The sequence below is a fragment of the Borostomias antarcticus genome (assembly GCF_949987555.1).
Source record: "Borostomias antarcticus genome assembly, chromosome: 7".
Taxonomy (NCBI): Eukaryota; Metazoa; Chordata; class Actinopteri; order Stomiiformes; family Stomiidae; genus Borostomias; species Borostomias antarcticus.
The window spans coordinates 2,745,685-2,765,190 of NC_140240.1; the positions used below are offsets into that span (position 1 = coordinate 2,745,685).

The 19,506-nt window shown below is 47.3% G+C and overlaps 1 protein-coding gene across 1 annotated transcript in view; it reads left to right on the forward strand.

The window, feature by feature from the left end:
* Positions 1-19,506, forward strand: part of ptprga (protein tyrosine phosphatase receptor type Ga) — a gene marked incomplete at its 5' end in the record, with an annotated part of 212,436 nt that overhangs the window by 134,949 nt on the left and 57,981 nt on the right. Inside the window, 2 exons of the mRNA XM_084440960.1 lie at positions 4,807-4,989; positions 8,658-8,806. Of these exons, the coding sequence (XP_084297086.1) occupies positions 4,807-4,989; positions 8,658-8,806 (332 nt within the window). The remainder of the gene's footprint in view (positions 1-4,806; positions 4,990-8,657; positions 8,807-19,506) is intronic.

Here is a 19,506-nt window from a genome sequence, read left to right on the forward strand (position 1 = left end):
ATAGTAGACAGTCATATTCCATTGTTGTTCAGATGAGCAATTATGGCCTCCTGGTACTTGTAGATTGTAAACTCGTTAGATTGTTTAGCTTTGCTAGCTGAGGAATTGCTCATGATTAAATCATGTGTGGGTTTATTTGATCATGCGTAGGCGTGTACTGTTAGACTATAGGGCTGCTATAACAACGCTGACCTTTCTCTCAGTTTTGCATAGGCGTAAACTATAGAAACTCTTGAAAATCACTTCCAATTTGGTTTTATAGAAAATCTATTTTGTACCATGATATGCTAGAGGCTGATAGTAGCCTAGCAAAATCAATCAACACTCGAAATGGCTTAAAAATTGTTTTGGGCTGTTTGATACTGTACCAAACTAGTCCAGTATAACAAGCCACTGAAATGCTCGCTGAAAACACCAACGCGCGTTACGCACGCCACCATAATGGGAGTGGTCTCAATTGTCTATTCGTCCGACGTTTCTTCCCGGCGGTCCCCTGTTTACGAAGCCCGTTTATAGGCATTGCAAAAATATATTTATGACTCTCTTTCTTTTTTAGTCCTCTTCTCCTCCATCTGTCCCTCTTTCATCCAGATTGACCTCCTACAGTATGTGGGGTTCTGGGTGTTGCTCACCCTGGTGGAGAAGGTACAGGTGGATGGTGGGTGGGGGGGGGGGGGGGGTGGTTGTTTTGCGAGGGGCAGCTCTGGTGCTTGCTGCACTGGGAGATTACACATAATACCTTAAGTGACTCTTTGGGGGCTCTTCTGTCGAGGCGGAGATCCATGGAATACCAGAAGACTTCTCAGAACATTGATTTCCGTCATTTCCCACTAATCTTGATAGAATCAGCGTCCTGGGAGAGAATCTAAGAGTGGAAAAATGAGCAATAGTCACCAGCCTAGCGCAGCGGGCTCCCCTGCCATTTCTATACATATACTTTGAAGCTATGGATCAATGTGAAATATGGATGCGAACGGCGAGAGTTCCTAGGCTGCTAGGAGATTTATATTCTTCTCTCCTACACCATTCACTTGCTTTGTTTGAGCTCCGGGAGAATGTCAGATTCTGTCCCAAAGACGTATTTCCCCTAAGGTGTGTTTACGTTTGTTGTAGCGACGGCGTCTGTAGGCAGGTGCCTCGTAATTGTACTCTTAAGGCGGCCTCGCCGACAATCAGCGTTTTGTTTATGCAGCAAATTGGAGTGTGGCAGCCTTTTCGCAGAAATGTGCGAGGTCTAAAGCAGCAACAGCTTTTGGAGAAATCGTTCCTAATTGACTGAAAACCCCGGACTCTCTTGGGGGAGAAAGCACCATAAAGGTGCGTTTACAGCGCTAATAATTCACTGAGATAAAATGTGCAAGCCCTCCTGAGAATCACAGACAGTTGGCTATAGAGACGCGTGAAAACAGATGCCAGAGAGCAGAGACCACTCTACACCTTCTCAGGCCTGTCACACGGCCGGGGGTCTTTGATTGGCTCGGACACTCTAGGCAGTCACATAATGAAAACAGCTCCATTTTGACGGCGTGTCTGGATTCGGTAGAGATGTCTGTTTTTCATTCTCAGGAAGCAGTGAATTCACCCGTGCGGACATGATGTGAATCCGATAACAGCGAATTAAACAATGGCGGGTTCTCAGACAGGCTTGGCTTTTTCTATTTAAAACCCTCTCCGGATCGGTATGGCAGTGTGATGTCAAAATGTGCCGCATCCTTTCAAGTCCAACAGCAAAAAGCGCCGGTGACCCAGGTGTCTCCCGGTGCTCGTGGTTCAACAAAGCGTTGCCAGCCTGCCCTCGCTGGAAGAGTTTGACAGTCCATCGCGCTGATGGCTCCCTTAAGTGGAACCGGGGAAATTGCGACGTATTGATCCCAGAGACGCAGGAGGTCAGCGGGGGGGAGGGATGTTGATGTGACACCAGGTGGCCCGCTGGTCTCGGTTCCTCTCCGTCTCACCCCAGGATCAGACAGGGGGGAGGACACAGGGGAACCTGGGAAGAGCGGCTACATCACCACCTGCTACAGTAGCTTTCATTATTCAGTACAGTGGGAGCTCGCAGAAACTCACTCCGTTTTAGACCGGCGACACTATATTCAATACGCTTATATATTGTCGGAACAACCTGGCAGTTTATTGATTTAACATAATCAGGTAGATTTTATTTCGGTTCAATTTCGCCCTGGAGGCTATTATATAAAAAGCCTAAATAGATTATCTGTTTGGATGAGCATTTGTCCAGGATGGGTTCTGCTAACTGATAAAAGACAGCCCTCAGCACTCCCTGTACGCTAGAGCAGGTACTGTAAGCCTCAGCTTATTGGCTTTCTTCTCCACGTCAAGACAGTCAGCCTGGGCGCTCTGCTCCACCTCTCTGCACACATTAGCTGCATTAAACCAATGACTAATGGCCTCTCCATGGCCCTCCACTGCATCCATTACCGTCCTAGGCTGGACCCAGACCCCCCCTCCCCACTTCTCCTATGAAATCCAGACCTCACCAATCAATATCCGCCTCAAGTCAAGGATGGGGGGACGGAGAAGGAGATGCTTCCTAATTCAATGAAATAGACATTACCAAACGCTTCTGGACATACACTGGCTTGAGTAATCGCAGGGAAATTCATTTCAAGACCCCGGGAGCTGAGTATTGCTTTCAATTAGGGGTGCACTTTAGCCCCCAGTTTGCTGCAGACCCGCTGCTGCTGAGGACAGCCAATCAGCTCTGCCGCAGGGAGACAAGGTGACAACAAACGGGAGAGGAGATATTGGAGGATTTTGTAGAAACTTGGTACATCACCTCGGTACTGTTACGGGATCATGTATCTCAGCCAGGTGAGAGAGATGACCTGAGTTGGGGGCTTTAGTTTCCGTGGCAGGGACGGATCGGTAGTGCTGCCGAGAACGGGAGAAGTTTGTTTTTCGTTGTTGTTGGATGTGGTTTCTTGGGAGTGTGAGGTCACACTTCAGCTTGCTTTTCACCGGAGGATCAAACATCACCTGACCCGACAGGACAGGCTCACAGTGTCGGCGGTTTGGTGGTCAGACGACTAATTACGCGCCGCCACCTGGCTCTGAGGGCCGTCTCCACCCTCGGGGCTTTCGCCTGCGTGTCAGGACAGGAAGCGAGAGTGACGCCATTCTCTCTACACAGTTTCCATGGCATTGACCTCCTCTGTCCCCCCCCCCATCTCTCTATTTCTCACTCCTCTAGCTTGACTTTGTCTCTGCCTCTCTCTCTCTCTCTCTCTCTCTCTCCCTCTCTCTCTCTCTCTCTCTCTCTCTCCCTCTCTCTCTCTCTCCCTCTCTCTCTCTCTCCCTCTCTCTCTCTCTCTTTCTCCCTCTCTCTCTCTCTCTCTCTCTCTCTCTCCCTCTCTCTTGCTCGCACTCTCTCATTTATGCTCTGCTGTGTCCTGTGTGACATGTTGTTTGTCAAATGCTTATAAAGCAATGCGGTGCTGCGCCCAAGACAAGTATCCCTACCGGGACAATAAAGTATAATCAATCAATCAATCAATCAATCACTCTCTCACTCTCTGTCAAATTCTCCCTTCGCCCTTTCCCAGTCTGTGTAATGTGAGGAAGGTAGCAGGAGGACAATGACATTTCGGACCGATCTTTCTCTGTGACCCTGCGCTACAGCAAGCGCACTGGTGTCCCCCCCCGGCCGGTCATCTGTCCTGAGCATGAGCAGCAGGGGGTCTCAGCTGGCGCACACTGAACTCCACTCACCTCTCCCAGTCCGAGGAGGCGCTCGAGTGCAGACTTAGCTAAGATAAGATCAGATAGACTTTAATAATCCCCTGGGGGTGGGTGGGGGTGTCAGGTTTTACAGCAGCAGAAAATCGGGACAGAAGAGGTACAGAATAAAATCAAGAATGGAGAGTCAAAAGCAAACAGTGCTCACAATATAACACTAGCACTAAACAATGGGAATATGGGAAATAAATAACTATAAAAACTACTATGAAATTATAAATAACTATAAAAACTAGCTAACGTAAAGTGACAAGTGACAGAAATCTGAGACTTCCAAGTCTGAGGACATGCTATACGGTCTGATGGTTGCTGGCACAAAGGAATGCTTGAACCGCTCAGTTTTACACTTGGGAGGGATGAGAGCCTGTGGCTGAAGGTACTCCCCATCTGCCTCAGCTCACCATAGAAACACATTGCATCATACACACACATAGGGCTGCTAATGGAAAATAATGTTGATTCCATACAACAGAAACAGCTGTACATTAACTCAGACAAAATGGCAACTTGTTTTCTTGAGAGAGAGAGAGAGAAAGAGAGTGTACGTGTCTTAGGCAAGGCAAGTTTATTTATATAGCACATTTCAGCCACAGGGCAATTCAAGGTGCTTTACATGAGACATGAAAAGCATTAAAACAAAAAGCAAGACATTATAGACATTTAAAACAAAAGGCAGGACAAATTAAAAGCATTAAAACAAAAAGCAAGTCATTATAGACATTTAAAACAAAAAGCAGGACAAATAGAGTACAGGAATAAAAGTTACGGTGCAGTATACTGATAAACATAACTCCTCTTAGAAAGCAGTGGCAAAAAGAAAAGTCTTCAGGCTTGTTTTAAAAGAACCAAGAGTTCTTAGACAAAAAGATAAAAAAGAAGGTGATGATGAGACCTCTCTAACTGGGAAGACTGTTCTGGATAGAGGGCTGTACTGTAGGTCTGGCTGTGCTGGAGACATGTTTGTGATGTTCATGTTTGCGATTGATGAGCTTGTGTGTTTTTACTGAATGAGAGATTGACTCCTCCTCTCCTCCCCTCCTCCCCTCACAGGTACCTATGGGCCTGAGGAGGGCTGGTCATCAGCCTACCCAGAATGCAGAGAGAAGAACCAATCGCCAATCAACATCGTAGACCAGGACACCAAGGTGTCTACAGAGTACCAGGAGCTAACTCTGGATGGCTTTGAGGGCGAATCCTCTAACAAGACCTCTATGAAGAACACTGGCAAGACAGGTGAAAGACACTGTATTATGAACTGATCTGACCACCAGGTCCTCAAACAGTCGTCCGTAATACACAATGAAAGTTCATACATCACTTATGCAGAATGTTAACAGCATTCAGAGACACTCGTCATTTTGGAGACGGCTTGAGCGTTCTGTTGTTTGCAAAAAAAAGAGTGGGACATGTGACTAAGTAACAGTAGCCTACATAAATGTAGAACAGTTGATGGTTTTTTCTTCCTGTTCCTACAGTAGATTCCCTTTTAGGTAACTTGAGTTTATAACAGCTATGAAAATAGCCCACTTACAGTAAGTACTGTCAATTACAGCAAAGACTCGCTAGCAATAGAACATTCAAGGTCACCAAATTGTGTTTACAGTATGCAGAGGTGAATTAACGCACTATCCTTCGTATCTGCTGACTTATTTCATAATACAGCCATTTACAGTTGCTAGTACAATGGCGTATCAGAGACAGAAAAGTACCACAGTAACATATATCATTGCATTACCTCCAATTGCATCTGCAGTCTAGACACGTAGCCTACAGTAGCGCGATAATTGACATGACGATAAGCAGAGACGTACATCCGGGTGGTCGCACCATATTAGTGAGGACCATCATTGGAGCAGATACAAAGCAACCTGTCTGAGTTTCTGCCCCTCACAGATTGTCCGCCTGTCAAAGACAGGTATTTTTCACAAAGCCTATCTGTCAGAAAGATGGATGGCGCTCTCCCTCTGCCTCCCGATGCAGTTTAAATGCTCGTGGGAGTGAAGGCCACAGGTGGCTGCCGTCAGTATTGACAGCAGTCACACCAGGGACCGCTGAGACTCCATTACCTGAGCTGTCTACAGACCTGAGTAAAACAATGTCTTCATTGTGATTTAATAAACAAACACAACATTTGACTTCATATCTGGATGCGGTCACTTCAAAAATTCCCACATTTGATACATGCATGCATACGATTTATACAAAAATCAATACCCCCACCCCCCATGTATATCCCCAGGATGGCCAGACTTTGAATGATCTTTCAATTCTTTTCAAAATGTTCCATGTCATTGTGAAATTGAAAGAAGATGGAGGGGAGGGAATAACATCTATCTGGACTGGCCCATCAAGCTAGTCGTTTGCCCTCCATTCAAACTGATGGACAATGCTATTCCGATGGCTTGTTCTCAGAGCTGGGTACATTCCCTCTCCACCCTGCTCTCTCTCTGTTGGAGGGTGAGTGAGTGGCTTGTGGATCAGATGGGAGGACATCTGTTAGGGACGGTAGTGTCACCTTCATCTGCTGGAGGGGCCTACGGTATGCCCCCCCTTGCCTCCCGATGGAGTAGGGAGCTCCATCGGGATGAGAGGTGGAGTAACTCTGGGACTGTGACGATCACAGCCATCTCTTCCCAAGGCCTCAGTACGTCCTGCTGGAGCTAAAGGATGAGGCACATCTGGGCTGTGCTGGCTTGGGGGAGATTGAGGGTGAGGGGGGGGGGAGGGGGGAGGGCGCAGCTGGGGGCTATCATTAGCGTAGCGCAGTTTAGCACGTTTGTGGCATGGCACACGCAGGAGCCGAGTAAAGTGCTAACACAAACAACAGCTCCAGAGCCAAATACCACACAGCTTCTTACCTCTCTCCTCTGCACTGCATAATGCATGGCTAACAAGACGAATGCCCCCTTGTTGTGACAGCTGAGCATTTTATCTGAAATAATCACCTGCAGGAGGAGGATGGATTTGCTAAAGCAGAAAAGGGAACATCCCATAATAATGCAGGCCTCAATCAATTGTGAAAAGTCGCCACGCTTCCTCCAAGTCTGCGGTCTTGGCTGAACTCTGACCCCCTCACCTTCGGCAGAAAACCATTAAAGATGTTTCACGGCCAAGAGAACAGAGCGTGACAGGGGTTTATGTGTTAGTGTGTGTGTGTGTGTGTGTGTACGTGTGTGTGTGTGTGTGTGTGTGTTTGTGAGAGAGAGAGAGAGAGAGTATGGGCACGATAGTGTGCCAGAATCATATCAAATAAACAATTTTAAGGAATTCATGAGGACTTAGTTAGCCTTGAAGAAATACTTGCGTTAATCAAGGTTTTACTTGTATGCGAGCCTTCTGTGTTCGCTCTCTGACATCCAAGGTCTTTGGAGCTTAGCATCTAATTCCTGTTTGGCTCTTAATGCGCCCAAACTACCTCACTAATGAAACTCATAGGCCTCGACTTCCCTCACAACACAGGATTAGGAATGAATCAAGAAAATGGCCAAAACAAATGCTTAAAAAAGAAGAAATGTGTCCTTTTCTGCCTTATTAGGAGGGGGGGGTAATGTAATCTGCTGTGCATACTACGGAAGTGCTGATTGCTTTTCTTACACTAGCTTGCTAGCATATTAATTATGGCTTTGTTTAACCCCAGCAGTGAAATTAGTTTTACGCTAGCCCAGCTACAACCATGGAGTGTTTTTTTCTTCTTAGCCACATAGCTAGCTGAGTTGGCCATTAAGAATTATCTAGCCCACCGAAACATCTGTTGAAGATTGTGAGAATCCCCTACAGCCCAGTGTCGTTTTTTCTCACCGTTTCCTTCCGAGTGGACTTCCACTGTTGGCTGTGCCTAGGGTGATTGGCTTGCCAAAAGCAGTACATTAGGCCTAGACGGGATGAACAACTCAATGTAATCTTATAGGATCCGGGATCTGGACTGCTAGGATTTCAGTGTGCCAGCCACCTTGTAAAAGCACAGCGCAATACATTTGTTGTAATCTCAGATGTTTTCAAGAAGAGATTAATGGAATGGCAAAAGAAGGGAAAAAAAACAGAACAAATAAGTCAGTTCATTGTTGTAGGGTCAACTTGCGAAATTTCAGACCCTGTACATCAGACAAGCCAAGCAACACTCTGTGTGCTTAGTTTGATATTCCTTGAGTTGCAGACTCTGCCAGTGTTGGGTAACCAGGCCACTCTTTTCACACCAGTGGTTATCCTAAATTGAACAGAAATCTCCCGTGAAAGGAGCAGTAGAAGTGATTCAGAGAATTCAATCAGAGTTTAAAATCTCTTTGACAATGGCAGCAGTTATTTAAGGTTGCACTGGTTAATTGAACGTAGACCTTTTTAGAGCAAAAATAATAAATCCCTCTTTATCAATACCCACTTTACTTCAAGGCTGTGAGGAAATAACAAAAGACTTGCAAAGGCAATTTGTAATGGTTGAAGAGATAACTTTTGCCAAGCAAATTAGCCCCTCATTTCAGACCTTGTCTTTGAGGCCAGTGAGACATTTATGAAAAGGCCCTGTGTAATATCCGGCACATCTGCCTGAAGAGGAACTCTCAACCTCACTACCAATGTCCTCAAATACATAATGTCCTTCTTTTTTTTAGGCCAAACAGAATCACGCTGCATATGTTCATGCTTCGTGTGACACAACAAGCTAAACTGATTATCTCTCCCCCTCTCTTTCTCTCTCCCTCTTTCACTTTCTCTCTTTCTTTCTCTCTCCCTCTCTTTCTCTCTCTTCTCTATCTATCTCTCTCTCTCTCCCTCTCTCTCCCTCTCTCTCTCTCTCTCTCCCTCTCTCTCTCTCTCTCTCTCTCTCTCTCTCTCCCTCTCTCTTTCTCTCTCTCTCTCTCTCTCTCTTCCTCTCTCTCTCTCTCTCTCTCTCTCTCTCTCTCCCTCAGTGGCCATCATGCTGAAGGATGACTACTTTGTGCGGGGAGCCGGCCTGCCTGGGAGATTCAAGGCAGAGAAGGTGGAGTTCCACTGGGGCCAGAGCAACGGCTCTGAAGGCTCTGAACACAGCATCAGTGGAAGGAGGTTCCCAGTGGAGGTGAGGGGGGCGGGGTATCTCTTTGCCAGTGGAGGTGAGGGGGGCGGGGTATCTGGGGGGGCGGGGGGGTTCCCAGTGGAGGTGAGGGGGGCGGGGTATCTGGGGGGGCGGGGGGGTTCCCAGTGGAGGTGAGGGGGGTGGGGTGGGGTATCTGGGGGGGCGGGGGGGTTCCCAGTGGAGGTGAGGGGGGCGGGGTATCTGGGGGGGCGGGGGGGTTCCCAGTGGAGGTGAGGGGCTCGGGGTATCTGGGGGGGCGGGGGGGTTCCCAGTGGAGGTGAGGGGCTCGGGGTATCTGGGGGGGTTCCCAGTGGAGGTGAGGGGCTCGGGATATCTGGGGGGGCGGGGGGGTTCCCAGTGGAGGTGAGGGGCTCGGGGTATCTGGGGGGGGGCGGGGGGGGGGGGGTTGCCAGTGGAGGTAAGGGGCTCGGGGACTTTTCCATACCTAGCGGGTTGAGGAATGTACCCAGGTGTTTGAATTTTGATGTTTCACTTGTGCTCATAGTTACAAAAATGATAGTCTCGGTTTTGTTTTTATTTAGTTTCAGGAAATTTTGACCCATCCAGTTATTTCAATGCAGTCTAATAGGTAGTTGACTGGTGCAAAGTCATCTTGGGAGAGAGATATGTACATCTGAGTGTCGTCTGCATAGGTATGATAGGCAATGTTATTATTTTGAAGGATTTTGCCCAAGGGAAGCATGTATAAATTAAATAAGAGTGGGCCCAGAATTGACCCTTGAGGGACACCATACTTCATGCTTGTCCGGTCAGATGAAAAGCCGCCAAGGGAGACAAAATAGTCCCGATCTTGTAGGTACGATCTGAACCATTGTAGTGCTGTATCGGATAAGCCTACCCAGTTTTCTAATCTATCCAAGAGTATTTTGTGGTCGATTGTATTGAATGTGGCGCTAAGGTCCAGCAGGACAAAGACAGAAACCTTGCCAGCATCTGTGTTTAGATGGATGTCGTTTAAGACTTTGATGAGGGCGGTCTCTGTGCTGTGATTAGGTCTAAACCCAGACTGAAAACGGTCAAGCAGGCCGCCTATGACCAAGAAGTCATGGAGTTGTTTATAGACAGTTTTCTCAATTATTTTACCTCTGAATGGCAGATTAGAAATAGGGCGGTAGTTATTCAGTACAGCTGAGTGAAGACTGTTCTTCTTCAGTAGTGGTACAACTTTTGGAAAGGTTCCTGATAGAAGGGAACTGTTTACTATTTGAAGTACATCAGATGCAATGGAACTAAAAACTGATTTGAAGAATTTAGTGGGCAGCGAGTCTAACCAGCAAGTAGAGGTTTTAAGCTTAGACACAGTTTCTTCAAGAGGCTGAAGGCCAATGGTTTCAAACATTGACATTCCATGAGTCCCACTGCTGGATTCTACTAAATGGGCACTGTTAATTGTCACGATGTATTGTCTGATTTCATCTATTTTGTGACTGAAGAAACATTTGTTGCATGTATCCTTGGAAACAAACTCTGGATCTACTGTAATTGAGACACCAGTTTCGTTCTGCTTTCCGACATTCTCTTTTAAGCGCTGAGACAGAGGCGGCGTTTCTCCATGGAGCTCTTTCTTTACCAGAGATCAACGTTTTTGTCACCAAGATGTCTGTGGTCTTGGTGACAAAGGCATGTAGGAGGTTATCCACTGGGGCAGGCGTGAGACTGGGAGAGGACAACGTCGTTTCTATAAACTCTGTGCCGGTACTATCGCTGATATAACATTTGTTAATAGATTTCGTACAATTTAATATATTTAGGAAGAGGTTGAGCTCAAAGAAAATACATGAATGGTCTGACATGGCAACGTTGATGTCTTTCGTAAACGATGCTTCTAAACCTCTTGTCATAAGATCTAGAGTGTGGCCGTGGACATGGGTAGGCCCAGACACGTTGGCACAGGCCGAAGGTTTCAATAAGGTTCAGAAAACCTTTTGTAAGTTTATCATTCTCAACGTCTATGTGAATGTTGAGATCTCCTGTTAGAGACAAATGGCAATAGTTTCAGTGAATTCTTCAAGGAAGGCTGCAGAATATTTCGGGGGTCTTTACATGACAAGAAGTAATACACGGCATGCTTTAAAAAGAAGTTGAGAGACGGAGAGAGTGAGAGCGAGGGCAGAAGGAGGGCTGATACCGTCGTGGCGATGAACAGAACGGATGGAGAGAGATGAGAGGAAGAGAAGGAGGCGTGGAGGGGGAGACACGACCTCCCATCAGCGCAGAGCAGAGGGCGACGTCGTATTGATTGGACAGAGCATTATGAAGAAGACGGTCCTCCAGAGTGTAATGAATGAACAGAAGTGTGAAGGCTGGATCTCCCCCCTGATGACTGATTTATATAGCTGTTTGATCTGCATTTCCCAGTCTCCGCTGTGGCCACTGTCGGTCTCTTTGTTTGCTTATATTAGAGCTCCTTGCCTTTGCTGCCTCTGAATATGCATTACTTGACAGATTAATACACATTACACGACAGATGAATATTGCATGAACTGCATTGGCAGTTTGAAGTACTTCAGTGTGATGCTGTCTTCTTTTCTTTCACACTAAGCAATATTCCCCTCCAATCCTGAAGTTAATGTGCTGGCTAAAAAATGGCATCAAAGTAAACTTCTTTCACATTTTTTGTTTTGCAAACGGCGAACTAATCAATGAAAGGCTAAACGGCTAACTTCCCCTGCCTCTGCGAAATTAATGATTACTTGAATGCTGCAGTTCAATATAGATGATTTGCAGTGCCTTCCAGTCTGCCATGATGCCTGCTGAATAGAGTCTGCTCATGTCCTCATTGGATGCCCAGTGTGCGAAAGGAACAGGGTTTGATTAATCTAGGCCGCTTGCTGGTGCTACCCTGTTTCCTGTGAGAATGTTACTGTGGAGAATTCAGATAAGGAACCTAATGCTAGATCCTCTTCCTCAGATCCTGTTCTGTACTGAGAGAGAGAGAGAGAGAGAAACACACACATAAATACATACAGTATACATTATTATTATTATTATTATTATTATTATTATTATTATTATTAAAATGTGTGCGCACACTTAATTGTTTACCAACAGTAAAAAGGGTCTATAATATTTTAATATATGTGATTAGTACCAGAGTGCGGATGACTGGGAGTATATGTGAAAACATACTGCATGCATACACATGCTTAATGACTACACAAAATGAACATGAATAGCCTAACAATCATAATATTAATTAGCTCGTAGCTAATGTAATTCAGTACAGGTTAAACGTACCTAATGAGATGGGTGGGCACAATGCTTGGAGCACAACAAGTCCAGTCTGGGGTTTAATTTTTGGGGACGTTGTACTTTGTTGACAACGACGCATGCAAATCCATACTGGATATATTCCTCGTAATATTTTCGAGACTTGGACGAGGCAGGCTGGTCCGACTTCTGATGGATAGGCCTATCCACATTAGCACTATCTGCATGGCTGACTCACCCCGTGACTCTCGTGTCCCCTCCCGTAACGTTGCCAGCGGTGGATGGGCTTTCTGCCGGAGGAACTTGCCTCTCTGCTGTGGCATCAACCAACGTTTCATTTTGATTTTGGTGTGCTATGGTTTGAGATTATTATGTTTTCATTTGAGGTAAAGTCTAGCTACGTACATTCGCAATGTTCCCTTTGTCCTTTTCCTTGCAATATTGTTTTCTTTGTTGCCAAGTCACGCCAGCCATTTGAGAACATTTGGGTGGGGCGAGCAAGGAGAAAATCGATGGGCTGATAAGCCTATATATTTTAAGATATATTTTTTATCTGCATCTTCCTCCGGGCCCCCCCAGGAGTTGAGTCAGACACACTTGCCACAGCCCTGCTGTCTAGACTCAGCCGAAGGAGACAAGAGCGCTGGGAAGAGGCCATTAACTCCATCAACTTCTCACACTCCAGCTGCAAGGCATGAAGCACTCCCCTCACTGGTAGGTCTAGACACTCCCCGTCACTGCCCAGCTCTGCAAACAAAATCGTATCACAATTTGTGAAAAGTGGGACATACGAGGGCAAAGACCGCAAATCATCACGTCTCGTGGCAAAAGAAGTGTCTGACCTCTGGAAGGCCACAACTCCTAGCGGCGGTAACATCTCCAGTGAATTTGGAGGAGTTCACTGTTGCCCTCCAGCATGTAAAGCCAGGGAAAGCCCCAGGGCCTGATTCTATCTGCCCAGAGCTTATACTCCATGCCGCACCTGCCTTGAAGTCCTGGTTAAGAGCGTTCCTCTCTTCCTGCTTGCGCCAACTCAAGATCCCCAAAATCTGGAGAAGAGCCCTAGTTGTCACGATCCCTAAGCCGAACAAGCCTGAAGGGGACCCCAAGAGTTACTGCCCCATCCTTGAGCGTCTCATCTACGTCGAATCAATCACTACATCCTCAAGACATTGAGGACAGCTTTTCGGCTAAAAAGAACCTATCTCGGCGTGACTTTGGACAGGACAAGGAAGTAGTGGGAATAGAATCCCTCGTTCCTCTACCCCAACAGGGCCACAGTCACCTCTCCCTTTGACAAAACGCGCACCAGAAGCAACGGTCTTCATAGAGACCAACCTCGCTCCGGTCCTACCCGCTTGTATAAACCATTACATGCGTTGTGCAGAGAAACTACGTTAGAGAAACTAACGTAAACAGAGAGTTCATCAGCTACTTCTTCCCCTGGGTTGACCAGAATTCAGCGACTGTAGAATCCAAGTGACACCCGAATCTAACAGGTTTAGGCAAGGCAAGGCAAGGCAAGTTTATTTATATAGCACATTTCAGCCACAGGGCAATTCAAGGTGCTTTACATGAGACATTAAAAGCATTAAAACAAAAAGCAAGACATTAAAGACATTTAAAACAAAAGGCTGGACAAATTAAAAGCATTTAAACAAAAAGCAAGTCATTATAGACATTTAAACAAAAAGCAGGACAAATAGAATACAGGAATAAAAGTTACAGTGCAGTATACTGATAAACATACAAGGATTTATGCAAATCATGCAAGGTTTACTTGCATTGGAAAATCATGTACAGTATAGACTGTAGTCTCACCCTAGCATTCACTCTTGAATACAACTTGATCCAGCTCAACAAGTGATCCTGAAGTGAAAGGAGTTATTCCTAAAGCTGGCCTACTGTATGTGGGTAACTGACATCATTTGGCATCAAACGAGGCCTGTCTGCATACCAGGGACGCGCACAGATAGACACGAGGTGGTGCTAGAGCACCTGCCCTTTGACCTCTGGACAAGGCAAGTGCCCATTTGAAAGTTACTTTTTTATTTTTATTTTTATTTTTTACAGTGTAGGCCTACTGTATGTGGCCCATGGTGACATCGATCAATTCTCGATTAAAAGCGTGTAATAATAATGCCCCAAAATGCGTTGTAATTTTGCCAGCCTCCCCCACCCCCGCACACACCCGTGCCCCTCCCCTCCCTCTCTTCCTTTGTCAACGGTAAACACGAAAAGCGGACACAAACCGAGGCGCGCTGCAGCAGCACTGCACACAGCACACACATCTCCTCCCTGCCCTTTCCCCATCCAGAGTGCCCGAGTGACAGGTAACACATAAACGAAACAAGTGTATTGTTCGCCCCCTAAGCCTCAGTTGCCAAACTATAACTTTTATTTGTCTCTGTTGTGAAGTAAGTGTCATACAGCGCCAAACAGCTAAACACCTAAATTAGCCGACTGCCCACCTGCTAAACAAGCTAGCTAGTCATAATCAATTAATGGATTTAACGTAATGATGGCCACCACGCGACCAATGTCGGTAGAATTTGTTGTTGGTACAGCATGTGAAGCTATCAGTATACCCCCCCCCTCATTTTTCACTGAGCACCTGCCCCCCAAAATGTCTGTGCACGCCACTGCTGCATACAGTATTTGTCAGTGTACTGTATACTATTGTGAACACGTCTCCTGTCCCTTTCACACCCTCAGGAGACCCTCACTGTTCCAGCTTGTGGTGTGTGTGTGTGTGTGTGTGTGTGTGCGTATGTGTGTTTGTGTGTGTGTGTGTGTGAGAGAGAGAGAGCGAGAGAGGAAAAAAGAGTGTGGAAAAGGGGTCCTTTGTTGGGCTCTGTGTTGTCCTGTGAGGAGCTCCAGCACTTGTGAGTGTCCTTTTTGGGGCTCAGTTAAGCAGCACATAGTGAAAGTAACAAAATGGTCATATAGATAAGTCTGCTGTATTATTTTCTTTTTCCCTCAGATCTCTGTGAATAGAGCTGCCAGGCTGCTAGCACAATGACAGCATGTGGGTGCGAGTTGTTGTCGGGAGTCCACAGAGACAACCGTGTCCTTGGTGCTTGTCACAAACAGACCACAGCCCTCCCCTCCCCAGCCCACCCCAACCCATCCAAACCCTCCCCTCCCCAGCCCACCCCAACCCATCCAAACCCTCCCCAACCCAACCCAACCCATCCAAACCCTCCCCAACCCAACCCACCCCAAACCATCCAAACCCTCCCCTCCCCAGCCCACCCCAACCCATCCAAACCCTCCTCAACCCAACCCACTCCAGCCCTCCCTATCTCTCCTCCCCAACCCAACCCACTCCAGCCCTCTCTATCTCTCCTCCCCAACCCAACCCACTCTAGCCCTCTCTATCTCTCCTCCCCAACCCAACCCACTCCAGCCCTCTCTATCTCTCCTCCCAACCCAACCCACTCCAGCCCTCTCTATCTCTCCTCCCCAACCCAACCCACTCTAGCCCTCTCTATCTCTCCTCCCCAACCCAACCCACTCCAGCCCTCTCTATCTCTCCTCCCAACCCAACCCACTCCAGCCCTCTCTATCTCTCCTCCCCAACCCAACCCACTCCAGCCCTCTCTATCTCTCCTCCCAACCCACTCCAGCCCTCTCTATCTCTCATCCCCAACCCAACCCACTCCAGCCCTCTCTATCTCTCCTCCCAACCCACTCCAGCCCTCCTCCCTAGTCCTCCACTGTACTCCCTAGTTCTCCACTGTCCTCCCTAGTCCTCCACTGTCCTCCCTAGTCCTCCATTGTCCTCCAGTGTCCTCCAGTATCCTCCCTAGTCCTCCACTGTCCTCCCTAGTCCTCCACTGTCCTCCCTTGTCCTCCACTGTCCTCCCTAGTCCTTCACTGTCCTCCCTAGTCCTCCACTGTCCTCCCTAGTCCTCCATTGTCCTCCCTAGTCCTCCTTAGTCCTCCCTATCCTCCACTGTCCTCCCTAGTCCTCCCTAGTCCTCCCTAGTCCTCCTTAGTCCTCCCTATCCTCCACTGTCCTCCCTAGTCCTCCACTGTCCTCCCTATCCTCCACTGTCCTCCCTAGTCCTCCACTGTCCCCCCTAGTCCTCCACTGTCCCCCCTAGTCCTCCACTGTCCTCCCTAGTCCTCCCTAGTCATCCACTGTCCTCCCTAGTCCTCCACTGTCCTCCTCAACCCACCCCAGCCCTTCTCCCCAGCCTAGCCTGCTCTGCGCTCTGCTCCTCCGGTATTAATACTCATGAGCCGGTCTACTCTGCACCCAGGAAATCTGCAGCCGCAAACCGCCGCGCTCATTTCTTAAAGTCCTCTTGATGAATGATGCATGATTTACAAGCCTTGCCATTTAGTAATTGTTCCCTAATAAGGCCCTTGAATGGCATGATTAAGTAGGGGCCCGCTGAGTATCCTCCATGCTGTTTTAACTGCAATATGATGGTTAATATGCCAAGCACAGCACAGCCAGGCGGGCGAGCGCCAGGCGCGGCCCTCCATCTGCATCGAGACACCTACGGTACATCACTCGGCCGACCGCAACACTTCACTCGCTGCAGTTCTGAAATATTGGCACATCGGGGGATTCGCCGTAGGATATATCGGAGGCAGTCTCAATGAACTCTAATAACAGCTAACAGCGCTCGCGATGTATAGACATCAGTAGGTGTTATGGAGTTGGCATACGGCGATGCGCTCGTAGATTTATAATGCACTCATACTGTACGGTATCATCTGTAGTATGATAATAAAGCCCCCAATGCAGTTATCGTCCCTTTTATCAGATTTCCATATCCCCTTCCCATAGCTAAGAGAATTCCAGGAAAAGACAGTCTAATGGTTCTTAAGTAAATTAGATGTGGACTGCTTTTACGGTATTCTTTTCATTTGTTTGAAGCTAAATGTCATTATTGTCGTCCTCATTCCGTCTGTTTGAGATCAAAGTGGGGTTAGAAGGACAAGTTATCATTCCGTGGGCATGATTAAACATAAATACAACACAGATATGACAGATATCTTCTGACTTTATCATGCGTTTATCTAATTGAGTTGTCTGGGGCCAGTCAATGCAGCGCTAATACCGACCACAAGTTTGACATAACTGTAGATCTCGGCAACAACGTTGTTCCTTATTACATTGTGAGCAAACAGAATTATCAGTCCGCTCTGGTTGACGCTAAAACGGACCCCGAGGAGCTCTGGGAAAGGGCTGGAGGGGTGTTCCGGAAAGACCAACGTCTTCGTGCCCCCTGTGGCCCATGGGAGCGCTTCCACCTCTCCCCCTTCGAGGGGGGGGAAGCTATCTATTCTGCCCTCCCCCTTCCTCCTCTCCACCACTTCACCCCCTTCACGCCGGGCCTGGGTGTGGTGAACGAGAGGAGGGAGGGATGAAAGAATGAAGAGTAGAGCGCCAGTTCCAGAACGAGCTCTGCCAGCACCTTACCCACCCAGATGAGAGAAGTGATGATGGGAAGATAGGGGGTCGGAGAGGTGTGCCATCACACACACACACACACACACGCACACACACACTCTCACACACACTCACTCACAGACACAGACTATTGTGCGGCAAGAATCACAGATAAGGAATGTCATTGATGAATGGAATTTTATTTCCCATCAACCTTTGTGGTAGGGGAAATGCCTTCCCTAAGTAATCTGATGGATTATGATAACTCAGCGCAACTATTTGGTATTTAAGAGCCTTGCTGTACGCTAGCTATTTTGCAGTAGATATTTTGCAGTAGATATTTTGCAGTAGATACTGTATTTTGGGATACAGGGTTGTGGAGTTACATTTATAGTGAGTTTCAGATCGGGTGTCCATTTCCATTTTTGTATCAATGAGGCCTTTTTGCAGGTCTTGCTAAAGCTTAAAAGTGCTATACCTGTAGATAACATTTCTATGTAAACTAATTATGAAAAAGCAAAAAGACTTATTTACACAGCTTTTAGAAAGCTAAATATCTCCTCCCCCTCTCCTTCCCTCCCCCCCCCCCACTCCCCTCCTCTCCCCCCTCTCTTCCCCTCTATTACCCTGCTTTGCTCCCCTCTCCTCCCCTGTTCTCCCCCTTTCCCCCTCTCCTCCCCTCTCCCCCTCCTCCCCCCCCCACTCCCCTCCTCTCCCCCCTCTCTTCCCCTCTATTACCCTGCTTTGCTCCCCTCTCCTCCCCTGTTCTCCCCCTTTCCCCCTCTCCTCCCCTCTCTCTCTTTCCCCTTCTCCTCCCCTCTCTCTCTCTCTCTCTCCAGCTACATTCCATTAAACCTTCAGAGATAACTGATGACTGCCATGCCTGCTTCCTTCTTTATTTATTTTTCTCTTTTATTTATGATTGGCCTCCGTCTAGATCGGGAGGCGTGTGATTCCTAACATAATGTTATATTTCCTGGGCCTGTCCTCAATGACACTGAAAAACACAGCCATTCTTTAAAAGCCCAATGCTACCTAGAGGGCAAATAGATGTTGTCCCAGTTCGGTGCTGGCTTGATACAATTTTTAATAATCTTGTTGCAGATGCAGGCTCCTTTCCTTTTGTTTTGGCAAAAAGCAATATTTTCCTCGGCTTTTATGAAAAAGTAATACCTCCGAAATTGAAAAAGCAGGGGCCGACATCGGAGCATTTCTCATGTAATGCATTTCAATTGGGTTTTTAAGATGGATTGCTAGAGGTCGCCACATGTACTAAACATATCTCACCGCCAAGACTGTACGCTCCGCGCCCGTCTTTCACCCTCTCGGAGGGCGAGATGAAAGCTGGCGTGTTCGCCATCAATGCCTACCTGCGTTACAGGACCGTTCTGATGGATGCCTATCGTCAGAACTAAGAATGTGAAGGTCTCACACCCAAACCAGGGTTTCACAGGGCTGTGAAAAACCTCAAAACAGCGCCGCCCGCCATCCCATCATAAGAGTTTTATGCTGAGCCAATAGGACCACCTCCGCCCCTCAGGCAGTGATCCTATTGGCTCGGCATCGAGGCGCTGGAACAGTCAGACAGCCCCGCTGGCGTGTAGCTAGCTGGCAGAGCCCAAACCTTTCAGCTCACTTTGTTTAGTGTATTTCGTTGAGTGGTTCACGTGGAGTGGGACATGTGATGTGTTGAGTGCTATGTTAGAGTGCGACGTAAACGGAGGTTAGATCATTCTGAACAAGTTCACTGCTTTTAGAAGGCACTATCCACTAGTCCAATTGGTAAGCTCCATAATTATTCTCTTTCAACTAGAGACATGGTAATTGACATAATTGCCGTATTTTGTGGGCTGCTAAAACAAGCTGTTAAGGGGCTAATTTGTCTTCCTGTTGGAAGCCTGGAGCACCCTTTGTTTGCTTGGTAAAATGTTTCAATGGGGAAAATGCGAACGCGAAAGAGATGCCAGCTGAATCAAAAATGTGGAGGAAAATGAATGAGGCTTTGTTGAAATTGAAAGCATTTTCGTTCATCTAGCATACAAAGCAAAACGTGTAGGTTCTG